Source organism: Armigeres subalbatus, unplaced genomic scaffold (genome assembly GCF_024139115.2).
Source record: "Armigeres subalbatus isolate Guangzhou_Male unplaced genomic scaffold, GZ_Asu_2 Contig527, whole genome shotgun sequence".
Classification (NCBI taxonomy): Eukaryota; Metazoa; Arthropoda; class Insecta; order Diptera; family Culicidae; genus Armigeres; species Armigeres subalbatus.
The window spans coordinates 56,451-70,493 of record NW_026943290.1 but is presented as its reverse complement, the minus strand read 5'-3'; the positions used below and the strand labels follow the sequence as shown (position 1 = coordinate 70,493).

Sequence of the window (14,043 nt, the reverse complement as noted above, 5' to 3'; positions counted from 1 at the left end):
ACCGATCATCACGCTCGAACTTTCTGCTGGTACTCGCGAATAGCTGGTTGACAAAAATTTGTGGTTTCCGGAAACCTTCGTTCTCATCAAGCTCAGTGGTATCGCTTTGAAATAAACCCTTAGCGTATCGATCATTGGCATCGTCATAAATCTGGAATGTACATCATGGTTTTGAAACTGGCAATATATGTTCAGCGAAATTTGGAATACCTGCATTCCATAACTCTCTAAGTGTCCACGAAGAGCTCGTTCGTCACGATAATCCTTTGACCAACGATAAATACAATCCAGCTGGAGGTGAAAGTTAAGCATACGCCTTGCTGCTAAGTCAAAATTCCTGGAATTATTGTTTCAATATACAATCGTTTTTTTTTCAATATTTTTTTCTGGACAATTCCACAGTTATAATGAACACTTGACTTTCTCAACAATCAATTACATCTTTAACGCCACAAAATCAACCAATTGAAGATATGTACTAATACATGAATACCATCGTTAGGCTCTAAGTTTTCCACCTGCTATGTAATAACCAATCTTATATAGGTTTGATTATAAGAAAATACCACGACAGATCGATGGCGACTAACCATATTATGGAACACTTTGTATCCAAGATGGCGGCGAACGTAAACAACGATGTTCCAATGCAAATATTAGTTAATTCAATTATTCTGCCAATGCATTTGCTGCAATATAAAACTAAATTACAATTATTGCTTTTCATCGACTAAACCGTTCCATAACTATGGGACAATATTATCATGGTCACAATTATGGAACACTGATCAAATCATATTTCTTTAAATAAATCAAATTTTTAAAGCATTTTAAGCAAAATTATGTTGGGTCTCCAGATAGATATCTGATATTGCTGATAGATATTTGTTTACCATGAGAAACCTCTATTGACGTATCCTAGCTCTGATCAATAACGGAGTAGCAACCAGTCAGTCTAATAGCCTTTTCAGATTACGATATTTTACGATTACGGTATTTGACATGATAAAGAGTATTTATCTTGATGTCAAAGTTCACTCATCTTATTTTTATTTAATTCCTTTTTGTCATTTATCATGTCAATACTTCGTATATGCTCGTATTCTGCATCTTCTGAATGGGCTATAAGCAAAGATAAGCTGAAGCTAATATTGCGTCTGAACTGAATCATAAATAAAATGTTTTGCCTTTCTCGTACAACAAAATTGTTCCGAAAGACGCCCCAAAAACGAATTTTTGGGGCGTCTTTCTCAGCTCGACGAACTGAGGTGATGTCAGTATGTATGTACGTGTGTGTATAAATTTTGTAGACGCCCTTTTTTGGAACTTACTCGCAACAGGTTCAATTTATATTTATTGCACAAGAAAGGCACCAACGCCTATAGGTAGATTAATCAGGTTTTTTGTCAAAACTAATATTACCGCACTGGTAGGAACATAGTAATAAGAAAATTATTTTAAGCTTTTAGTGGAATGTGTTCTCTTGTCTTAAGACAAGTTTGTACTTTTCGTTTAAATTCCATAACTTTATTGTACCTTTGATAGATACGTATTTCGACCTCAACAGTAAGGCCGTCTTCAATGTCTCGTACTTGACTCGACAAGTTAAAAAAGGACCATAGTGCTAAAATATGTATGCGTCCAGTTCGCTTTTACTATACCTATTATAATTTACCGTTCAATATAATAGCCCAATTTTTCAATTTCGTTGAGCTTTGTTGCATTAAACCCCAGCGTTGTTGCGCAAACCATCTCCAGCGTACACCTCGAAACATGTTCCATAAAGTTGATCGTTTCCCCTTTTGCAATTGTCTCCAATCGTTGTATCATACTCCTGGTTATGTCGCCGAATATTGTCATAAAACTCTCCAAGATTTTTGTGTTAAATGCTGGATTCAAGGCTTTTCGCTGACCGCGCCAAACTTTCGCTGCACAAAAAAATATAAAATTATTTACAAGCCACATTATGTATGAAAAATCCATACTTTTTGCTCCAAAAACTCCTTGGCCCAGCATAAAGTAGTCGTACAAATATGGTTTATCCATGCAATTGGGGTCGGTAAGGATTTGCTGGGCCATGTCCGGATCACTTGTGCCAAACAACATTTTCGGTCCCAAATAAAACCGAAACAGTTTATTGCTTCTGTCGAACATGTTTTTCATATTGTGAAATTTAACAGTATCGTCCTTTCCGACAAACAGCAGACCATTTCCAACTAACGGGTACCACGGTTCAGCCACGGAAATGCTTTTCGCAAAACTGCTCCGCTTCTGAACCAGGGACCAGACACTAGCGAGGCATAGAACTGCACCGATAGCTAAAATTGTGAACAACATTTCAAAGAAATTGCACTTTCCGGATTAACTGTCGCACTACGACTGACCTAGGTGTACAATCTAGCTGGTATACAAATTACTTTGTCGTGTACAATAGAGAAAACCCTAATTATATAGGTGTCCATTGTGATTATAAACTTGATCCAACAGCAAAAAGTGCTTGCTTCTATGAACCATTTCCTTGTTAAAAGAGATTCATAGACGGAAAGACGTAAGGAGTTCATACAGATTGTGTTGTGAGATTATCTCTAATTGACCATTTGCCTTTAATTATACATCCAGTGAAATAGTCAATATGCTTCCCGTGATCGCCTCTGTGTATCAAAGAAAAAGTATTGAAGGAAATGGGACTAGACGTGTCCATAAAAATAGTTGACACTCTATTAAAAAAAAAGAACACATTGCAAAATGTCCAATTTATCTATTATCCAACTTCAACTTGTCTTTCTTAACAATCGATTTCTTTACCTTCCAAAAGTTTTACAATTCATATGAGTCGTAGATAAACTATACATATAAATAAAATTTTGGTGAAACAAGCGGATATTTTGTTTAGATCATTGTCTACTTGATATTAGGGTGATTATTTACACATAATAAATTTACCTTGCATTATCTTCAGTAACCTTATTAAAAATGTTCACATTGGATCCATTGACTTTTATTTTTTAATGCAAAATGGTTTGGTTGAAACCCAATAGCATCTTTTTAGATTTTACGCTGACCCTTAAACAAAAATTATAGCCTGATCGACCCGCCTTGCTCGCAGTGCAGCCCGCCTTATAAAAGTTCATTTCATCATTGTTTAATGTTCTATGATATTGCCTTTGTTGCAATTCTGAGCTAAATCGGACATACCGAACACATTTCCAGAACGAAAGAATGACGGATGCGGGTTTTCCTAAATATGTATTTTGGCTGAAACCCCCATGCAAACTTCAAATCACTTGCGCCAGGTTATACAATGAGGGATTGAGCTGAAAATGTCAGAGACTGATTTTCTCGCGTGAAGGTACAATCCTGGGGGTGCCCCGTAGAATTCGACAACTTTTTGTTTCCTGGGTCAGTCTAGTTTACGTGTCCTAAAGTTGATGTTCTTACGTTCAACTAGGGTGGTCTATCGGTAGTTCTAGTGCTACCGGCCCATTTCTGGATACCGAAATACCGGTTCTGCGAATGCCATTAAATAGGTATTCCAGTTTTTACACTTTTTTAGCATAAATTGTTAGAAAAAACATATGGTTGGGTTGCGTGTTCTCATTTTCTCACATCACAACCATCAAAAGGAAACAAGGTGATAAATCCAACAAGTTAATTATTTTGTTGCTGGGGAGACACAAGTGTTTTCCTTTCTCATACCTTCAAAATAATAGAATGATTTTTTGGTTGTGGAGGCACTAAAAATGTTATCGACGAACGATAATAGATAATGTTCCAGGCAGTCTTCACGAAAACATGAACCGCGTTTAAACAAGTGCAGTTTTCCCGTGTGCAAGTTCGCACTCAAACATGCATACTAGATCCAAACCGAGTTCATCATAAACCGAACCAAAATCGCACCCGGTTTGAACACGTGTGTGCCCAAGTTCAAACACACGGGTTTGAACATGGAAGTTTAAACATCAGTTTTAACACAGCATGCTGTTCATCTGTTTATATTGCATTGGTCAAGTGGCTTCTCTTCTTGAGTAGCGGTGATGGCCTAGTGGTAACTCGTTTGGCGTTCACTCAGGGCACTAGTGTTTGAATCCTTGTCTTTGGATTTTTTTAGGAATGGCACATGAATAGTTTTAGTTTTATAAATGCCACTTTTCAGCCCTTGTCAGGTGGTTTGCGCTTGGTCCGATATCTCAATATCACAACAATTTGTTTACTCAACATTTTGCATACAATCTTCAGATATTATTCTTAATGTTCATAACAACTGAATATTATGTGCATTTTCCCGGTAAGACAACCGGCAGCCTCCAATGTAATGATTATTTAAAGTGTCCTTGCGTTTATGTTCTAAACGAGGTAAAATACATAAGTCTCTGTTCGTCTGTCTAAAATGTAGCCCCTAATTATTTTATATCCGTTACATATGCAAGCATGCATTTAGGTTTTTTCCAGCAATAATTCGCGTTTTAGAATAAAACATTTCGCTGTTAGTGGTTCTTTTGGTTTCAGTTAAACGATAAGATGAAACATATAGCAGAAGACACTGAGCATGGACATCTTTTCCTCGTTAGCACACGAAACAGAGAACCGACTGCTATTACCGATAAGCGACACAATATTGCGGCATATCAGTTCCGAAACAAAACGTTATGGTGACGATGTGAAAAGCAACAGAACCTAATGGCCCGTTTACATATGAGCTAGTTTTAGGCGGACAATGTACTATCCGACAATACTAGCGCGATATTAGCACAATGTAAACAGGAATTGCCCTCGCTAATAAGCGTTTACATTGTGCTAATATCGCGCTAATATTGTCGGATAGTGCATTGTCCGCTAGAGCTAGCGCATATGTAAACGGGCCATAAGATGCCAGATCCAGAATTTCGTGAGATTATTCCAATCGTCATTTCTTATTATCCTTTCTTACATACTCTTTAGTATTTGTAGGTAGAATTTGAATATCTAGATCTAGAATCCTTTTCGACTTATTCTCCCGCCGCAGCCAGCATACCTGTCCCATTATTGATATGAAATGCATTTTGGTATGAAACCGGTGTGCTGGCTGTATACATTTCCCATTTTTGTCTGCTATATATTTAGTAGAAGATGCAAATATTGATGAGATTATGTTGCAACATTTCTATCCATCCGCTGTTTTTTAGAACAAAACCGCCGGATATCGTACCATTTTACTGTTTGTATGTTTATTTCTGCAGCAATAATATAGACTAACTCTACAGAGTTTTGAGTAAACGACGCGATTTTTTTGATAACTTGATGAATTCCTTTGTATTTTTAATACGCATTGATTCTATTTCGTTTCTTACATCGTATAATCGGACTGTAGTAACAATTAAATCGTCCACCATAATCCCTAGCAGCACATATGTTCCAACTATGTTACTGCAACTTATATGTGATCGGATTCAGTCACAATCAAGTTGCTTCAACCATTTTGTATGACTTGTGCTGCTCAGGATAGTGACTGAGTAAAAGGGTCTTATCCACCATGCTCTATATTTAGTTTCTAATCAATTTTGCTTCTGCTATCCATATGTGAATTAGCAACTAAAATATTGAAAGACATTCACCCTTATTCTTGTTTACGTACGAACGCGCTTTCGAACGAAAGCTGATGCGCATTCTCGTTTACGCCAGCAAAATCAAATGGGAAAACGATACGAACGAACTGCACTCGTTCGAAAGTTTCGTTCGTCCGTATACAAGAATAGGGGTGATTATTTGTTCAAAAAAGAGTAACATGATCGTTCGTATATGATTTAAAATCACTGATAAACACAACTTTCATTCACTTGTAGAGAGCGTTTTTCGGGATGACGATTTTTACCAAAGAGTGAAATAATATTGATAGACTCGAACACACTGGAGTTTTGCTGAGCCGAACCAATTTAATTGTGGCAGCCACAGCACCGCCTTCGACATAAGCAGCTACCGGAGCCTCCACAGCCACGAAACTTACGGGCATCCTTGCAGCCGCTGAATCACCCACTGTTCAGCATGGCGTAGAAGGATGAGAAATGTGAAACGCATGAATCTTATGTTGTCTTATTGGATATTCCTTGGATTCAAAACAGGAGTTATTTCATTCGATAGTGGAGGAATTAATCCGGTGAGCACGTTCCAATTCATTATTTTTTTATTCTGTTTATTTAATTGGTTTGTAAACTTATAAATTCTTTAAAAAATACAACTAAATACGTACAGGGCATCGTTTACTTCTATTGCCGCGGATATTGTGGGAGTCCCAGATATCCGGTTCAAGCTTTAGCTAGCAACGGTGGCTCTTCTCGGCCTTCTATTCCCTGAGTGGCTATTACGAATAAGGGCGTCCTTGTGGAGTTTTGCTGTACCTGTTATGAACAATTAGTACATCCCACTCCCAACACTTTCTGAAGAAACATTGCTTGCTTCAAAAGTGAATCCTTTTTGTAGTACTAGTCTTCGTAACAAAAAGGGCACCATTATGGAGCATGAGATCTGATCAAATTATTCGTAGTGCTACTTAACCAACACCCCCAGCTGGGTGAGGGATAGAGGATGACACACACACACACACACACACACACACACACACACACACACACACACACACACACACACACACACACACACACACACACACACACACACACACACACACACACACACACACACACACACACACACACACACACACACACACACACACCATGGACGGTCTTTTCCCGCAACATGATTCTACGATGTGGCCGCCTGCACCGTACGAAGATGAAGACCGTGTCACCATTGCAGGTATGCAAGTCTCCAACGACGAGCTGTCATCAGTGGCGAAAGGTCTGAAGAAGAAGAAAGCTCCGGGTCCGGATGGAATTCCAAACGTGGCTTTAAAAACTGCGATACTGGCGTTTCCAGATTTGTTCAGAATGGTGCTGCAGAAATGCCTAGCAGATGGTTACTTTCCGAATAAGTGGAAGATTCAGAAACTGGTGTTACTGCCGAAACCAGGAAAACCGTTGGGGAGTCCAGCTTCGTATAGGCCCATATGCCTGCTGGATACACTGGGGAAGCTTCTGGAAAGGATTATCCTTAACAGGCTGACGCAGTTCACGGAGGGTGAGATCGGCTTGTCGGAGAAGCAGTTTAGATTCCGAAAAGGCAGATCGACGGTGGATGCAATTAAGGCGGTCGTTGAAGTTGCAGAGAAAGCATCCAAGAAAAAGAGGTGCGGCAATCGGTTCTGCGCCGTAGTAACAATTGACGTCAAAAACGCGTTCAACAGTGCCAGCTGGGAGGCCATCGCCGTAGCGCTGCATGGAATGCGGGTTCCTGGCTATTTGTGTAGAATCCTTAAGAGCTACTTCGAAAACCGGATTCTGGTCTACGATACGAACTCGGGGCAGAAGTCGATTAGGGTTACGGCGGGTGTTCCGCAAGGCTCCATACTTGGCCCAATGCTGTGGAACGTTATGTACAACGGAGTGCTAAAGCTGAAGTTGCCCAAAGGCGTGCAGATCTTCGGATTCGCGGATGATGTCGTTCTAACGATAACCGGAGAGTCGCTGGAAGAGGTAGATATGCTGGTGGCGGAGACGACCGACGCAGTTGAAAACTGGATGAATGGGGTCAAGCTGCAGCTTGCTCACCACAAAACGGAAGTGATGCTGGTCAGCAACTGCCGAATCATACAGCGAATGCAGATTATCGTCGGAGAGCACGACATACCGTCCGTGCGGGCTTTGAGACATCTAGGAGTGATGATCGACGACCGTTTGAATTTCAACACCCATGTCGACTATTCCTGCGAGAAGGCGGCAAAGATGGTCAGTGCGCTTGCTAGGATCATGCCTAACGTTGGCGGACCGAGAGGCAGCTGTAGGCGTCTTCTGGCGACCGTATCATCCTCAATACTTAGGTACGGCGTTCCAGCCTGGGGAGCTGCGCTCAAGACGAAACGTAATCGCAGGAAGTTGAATAGCGTGTTTCGTCTAATGGCCATTCGAGTGGCGAGTGCGTACCGAACAATTTCGTCAGAGGCAGTTTGCGTTATCGCAGGGATGATTCCAATCTGCATAACCTTAGCAGAGGATATCGAGTGCTACCAACGGAGAGGTACCAGAAATGTGAGGGAGACGATGAGACTGGACTCAATGGTGAAGTGGCAGCAGGAGTGGGACAATGCAGACAATGGAAGGTGGACCCACCGGCTCATCCCCAATGTGTCGACGTGGGTGAACAGGGAGCATGGAGAGGTGAACTTTCACCTCACTCAGTTCCTATCCGGACACGGTTGTTTCCGCCAATATCTGCACCGATGTGGCCATGCGTCATCGCCATTCTGCCCGGCGTGTATCAACGTAGAGGAGACTCCAGAGCACGTGTTATTCGATTGTCCGAGGTTTGCGGAAGCACGTAGAGGAATGCCTGCCCTAAGCGTGGACAACATCGCAGAGCGAATGTGTCACGATGAAGATACGTGGAATGTGGTAAGCAGAGTCGTGAGGCAAATATTGTCAGAGCTGCAGCGTAGATGGAGAAGGGGCCAGCAAACAAGCGTCGGCTCGGAGGAAAATCCAGCATAGTGAGCAGTGTTGGCCTCGGGTCGTCGGGGCGCCGGTGAACCGGAAGTTTTCTGCCAACCGGAATCGTCGGACCGACTTCGGCACTCGATCAGTCAACCTGTTGAAGAAAGAAGAAAGAAGAAGGAAGTGCTTCGGGTATGTAGGGCACCGCCAGTGCGGACGTTATCCACCACCGGAACTGTCGGACCACCTCTGCAACCCGAAGACGAAGTCGGCGCCAATGCGCGAAAGCGTCCCCTGCGATAGCCGCCGGTAGTCGGGGCACCATCAGTGCGGAAGTTTCCTTCACCGGAACTGGTGGACCACCCTCGACGCCGGGGAAGTCAGGAGGATTCGAGTGAGGAAGTTTGCGGCACGACCGCCGAGGGATCGAGACAATGTAGCAGTGGATCTCAGCAAGCCAGTCGGCGAACTAGCCTAAGCTAGGGGCCGGAATTTTAGAAGAAGTGCATGAGCACAGCCCCCCCCGAAGTAGTCGCAGCATCCAGTGGTCCCGGGGGGATCGAGGCAAGGAGGATAAGGGACCCGGTTTATCCGGGAGGCACATTTTTAGCAGGTCGGGAGGAGCCCATCCCTGTTCGCCTTCGAGCATAGTGTGGATGCTCGAGGTGTCTGTCGCGCAGATTTTTGATGGCCTTTAACCCTTGTAAAAAAAACACACACGCACACACACACACACATACACACAGACGGTCAAGGTGAGGGCACTCACGACGGAGGTGAATCTAAGGGTTAAAGACCTGGACGAGATCACTGAAGTCGAAGAGCTCGTCACGGCACTGCGGCGACAGTGTGAAGTGGAGACGCCCACCGCAGCCGTTCGGCTACGGAAAGGTCCGGCAGGGACGCAGGTAGCATTGGTTCGGCTATCTGCAGCGGACGCCTCCAAGGTAGTCAAGTTAGGGAGCGTCAAGGTGAGGTGGTCGGTATGCCCTGTGCGCATATACGAGCAACCCGAAGTTTGCTTCAAGTGCCTGGAACCGGGGCACAAGCCATGGGACTGCAAAGGCCCTGACAGAAGCAATCTCTGCCGACGCTGCGGATTGGAGGGACATAAGGCACAATGCTGCACGAACCCTCCCAATTGTTTGATTTGTTCCAGCAAAGCTGTGAACAGCAAGCACCCCATGGGGGGTTCAATGTGCCCGGCGTTTAAGCGTGCTGCAAAATCAAAGTGCAGGTAAAGCAGCTGGCTTGCTCGGCTTCGCCCGAGTGTTTGGTGTGCGCAGGTTTAGAGGAAACGGCGGAACACGTGTTGTTCGTGTGCTCACGTTTTCGCGCAATGCGTGACCACATGCTTGCCACATGTGGTCTGGACACTACCCCGGACAACCTAGTCCGGAGGATGTGTAAAGATGAAGTTGGCTGGAATGCCGTTTTATCGGCTATCGTCCAAATCGTCTCGGAGCTACACAGAAGGTGGCGCGTGGACTCGAGGAATGGCTAGTTCAGGCGCAAATAAGAGGTGGTCCAAGGGTTCGGAGTTGGCTTCATGGGTCAAACCGGTGCCCTGTGGTCGAACTTTTATCGAACAAGTGGCCATGCGAAGAACAACATGGTATCGTCGCTTTCGCGGCGTCGGTCAGCCGGGCGGGATCCGAGCCCGAGGACGGAAAGGGGTCCTCGTCAAGGCTGGGGCAGGCGTAGGCCTCACGTCGGCAAGTCCCTCTGTGTGCTGGCGAATAGGCCCTATCGCAGAAAGGTCAATTTGGGGTGCACGCGGCATCATCATTCTTGGTACCAGTCGTGCAGAGGGAAGCAGGCGCGAAGTCGACCCTGCCCACCTTCCGAGGACATAGGGCGTGGTAAGGCCACCTGGAAAGCCGGCAATGCGCTGGCACGATACCATGGTGTTCTTCTAAAAAAGCGAGTCACGATGTTCGATGCTGCAAGGACACGCAGCTAACCTCGAGGGTGCGTCATGCACTGGCCCCCTTTGAAGCATTACTTTCTGGTTGTACCGAAGGGATGATGGGCTTGGCGGCAATGGAAACGGTTTAGCTGGTCGGGGATGCAGTCCTGCCTCCCTCATTGCCTCATTGGAGGTGGCCCTAACCCAGCACTTCCTGGTCAACCCAGGATGTCTGTTGAGCAGATTCCCCCTCCATTGTTTAGGAAGAAAAAAAAACACACATATGCAAGCATGCATTTTGTTTTGTTAGATACGATGGGATTTGCAAATCGTGAATAAAATATAGATGTTGATTCCAAAAAGTTCTAAGACACACTTTTAGTGGGGGAGGGAGGTTGTTAACCAAGAATTCAAATTGATAGAAATTTAAAAAGATAGTAGGGGGTCTGTTCATAATGTATTTTATATTGCTATGAATAAATAATACGCCGATGACATTATGCAATACAAAGAAAATTCACAAACGATGGAGCTCCAGGTCAGAAATGAGCCCACAAATCCTTAAACATAAAAGTCTTATAAACTACATGGCTCTCATAAAAGATAAAATCTCCAATTAGGACAATCTAAAACATTACGAAACTGGAATTAAAGCCCCGTTGATCGTAAGGTTCTTCAAAAAGGTCGAAAACTCTTTCTCCCTGGAATAAAGGAATCTCTATTCTCTATGCAACCCAGAACTTCGCTTCAGATTCTCGGTATATTTATCAAGTACCACCGCAAAGTAAGTAGAATAAATTATCCCCATATAAACGTGTCAGAAAAATCTTATCCCAAAATTTTAGAAATATGAACTTATCAGTTTTCCTAAGAAGAATTGCTTTCAGAACCTCGAAAATGGAATAAAAAGCTCCGCTCAGAGCAGGTTCAAACCTAAGACGTCCTGAATGAAAGGCCTGAATTAAGACCTCACCTCTATAAACGCTTCGTTATGCAAGTGCGAAAAATGTGCACAACATGTTTCAACTTTTTAATCATACCGTCATTGAAGTTTGGTTAAATTATTTTATTCGAGATATCTAGACCAACATTTGAAAAGGGCGTAACAGCCAAAATTTATTCCTTCTGTTTCTTCGTCCACATATATAGCTATATATGTAGACGAAGAATCAGAAGGAATAAATTTATTGTTACTAAATTTATTCCTTCTGTTTCTTCGTCCACATATAAAGCTATATATGTAGACGAAGAATCAGAAGGAATAAATTTTGGCTGTTACGCCATTTTCAAATGATGGTCTAGATATGAATAACAAGACTGGGAAACGTGAAGAATCAACAATAGTTTCCCTAGCAACCCGTTCATTTACCCAAGCGTAGCATTCTCGTGTGCAAGCGCACATGTTTGAACCCAAGTTTAAACTCGATGTTTGAACATTGTACATTGCGCCTGGGTGTATCAGAGTTCAGGCTCGTGTTCAGATTGCTATGTGCAAGTTCGAACATAGCAAGCAATGTTTGATTGGGTGCACAAACTTAGGTGAACATCTCACACATGTTGCACCTTGAAGACTGGTTCCAGGAATCTCGGATGACGAATAATGGCCATGATTTCATTAGATGAACTTATAATCTCATGATTGCCGTAATTCTAGAGTTTGATGTATGTTGGAAAAACAGCAATGAAACAATACTCAATTAATATTTTAGGTTTTTTCACTTTCATCGAATTTGAAGCTCAAATTATAAAAACTTAATTGTCAGTATTCTACTTAGTAGAATCTACTACATCTTTTGATTTGTTATTTGTTATTTGTTTGTTTATTATCCAACTGACAATGATTGTCTCAATGAATATGACTTATTCTATTCTAAATCTATTTGGTAACGTCCGGCGGTACGGAAAACTTCAAGTAGTCGTTGTCGAAACACGTCAGCAGAAACATTGTAGTCAAAGTATGAATTTTTTTTATTTAATTGATGGCAGATTGCACGGACGGGCTCGTTAAAAGCATAATTGCTGTTCCTCGATTCCAGAAAAAGAAAGTTACGATGACGAAGCGGTCTTTCTGGTGCGTATATTTGAATTTGGGCCAGCAATGCTGGACAATCGATGTCACCTGTGAGCAATTTTCCTGCAAACGTTGCTTGAGCGAATCTTCTTCTCACGTCAAGTGGTTCGATTCTCAAAAGACGACATCGCTCATCGTACGGTGGCAAATTCCATTGGTCACGCCAACCAATAAAGCGTAATGCACACCGCACAAATTTTTTTTGAACGGCTTCTATTCGAGCAATCCAATTGGCTTGAAAAGGACACCAAACAACAGCATTCGATTCCAATAAAGATCTCACAATCGAGCAATAGAGAGACCTGAGGCACATCGGATCCCTGAACTCATCAGCGATTTTGAACATAAAGCCAAGTTGACGATTAGCTCTGGTCACTATATCGTTATAGTGGACACGGAATGTGAGGGCACTGTCCAGAATAACACCAAGGTCCTTAACTTGCTGAACCCGAAGAAGAGTCTGTCCGTTGAGGACGTAGTCGAATGTGAATGGCTGATTTTTCCGATGAAACGAGATAATGTTGTATTTTTGATACTTAGTCTTAGCAAGTTTCTTGAGCACCACTCAGCAAAGATGTTTATCATGTTTTGTAAATAATAGCAGTCGGAGTAACATTTTACTATTTTGACTATTTTTGTGTCGTCTGCGAGGCGTCATTTATGAAAATAGAAAATAGAAGAGGCCCAAGATTACTGCCTTGCGGGACTCCAGAATTATTGACAAACAGTTGGGATTCCGAACAACCTATTTTTACGCTGACTGAACGGTTTCGCAAGTAGGATCTAAACCAGTCTACGCTCCTTGAAGATGCTCCGAGTCTCTCCAGTTTGGCAAGCAGAATTCCGTGGTCAACTGTGTCGAACGCTGCCTTCAAATCCATGTATGCAGCATCAACCTGCCAACCTAAGTCCATGCTCCGTAAGCAGGAGGAAGTAAACTGTATCAAATTCGTGGATACAGAACGCTTCGGGTAGAATCCGTGTTGATCTTTGTCGATGTAGTTTTTGCAACACCTAAATAGGCAATCATCCACTATTATTTCAAATAACTTGGAGCAAGAGCACAAGGAAGTAATTCCCCGATAGTTTGCAATATCGCGTTTGTCTCCTTTTTTGTGAACCGGAAACATGAAGGAAAATTTCCAGTGTGTCGGGAACTCACTACGCTGAACTGACAGGTTAAATAGCATTGCTAATGGTTGGCTCAAAACGTCTTTGCATAGCTTTAGCACGGATGCGGGTATTCCGTCGGGACCTGGAGCGAACGATAGCTTCAATTTCTGCGTTGCTGCTATCACCATGTCAGCTGTAATGCGGGGAAGTTCAAAGTTGAAGACATCGCCTGGCATATCAACGATTGCATCGTCCACTTGCACTTCAGATGCGGAAAATGCGTTGAAAACGCGTTGGAAATGACGTGCAAATAGATTGCATTTCTCGCGTTCATTGTTGGCCGTCGTGTCTCCTAGAAACATTGAGCATGGCAGTCCTGATTCTTTCCTCTTCTCGTTCACGAATGACCAGAATCTCTTGGGATTAGC

At 42.9% G+C, this 14,043-nt stretch overlaps 1 protein-coding gene across 1 annotated transcript in view; it reads right to left on the bottom strand.

Annotated features, from left to right (window-relative positions):
* LOC134204351 (cytochrome P450 4c21-like) overlaps positions 1–2,433 on the bottom strand; it is a 3,286-nt gene extending 853 nt beyond the window's left edge. The window contains exons 1-4 of the mRNA XM_062679176.1: positions 1,986–2,433; positions 1,676–1,928; positions 211–337; positions 3–151 (exon numbers count right to left, since the gene is read on the bottom strand). Of these exons, the coding sequence (XP_062535160.1) occupies positions 3–151; positions 211–337; positions 1,676–1,928; positions 1,986–2,337 (881 nt within the window). The 5' untranslated portion in view covers positions 2,338–2,433. The remainder of the gene's footprint in view (positions 1–2; positions 152–210; positions 338–1,675; positions 1,929–1,985) is intronic.
* Positions 2,434–14,043: the final 11,610 nt, after the last annotated feature.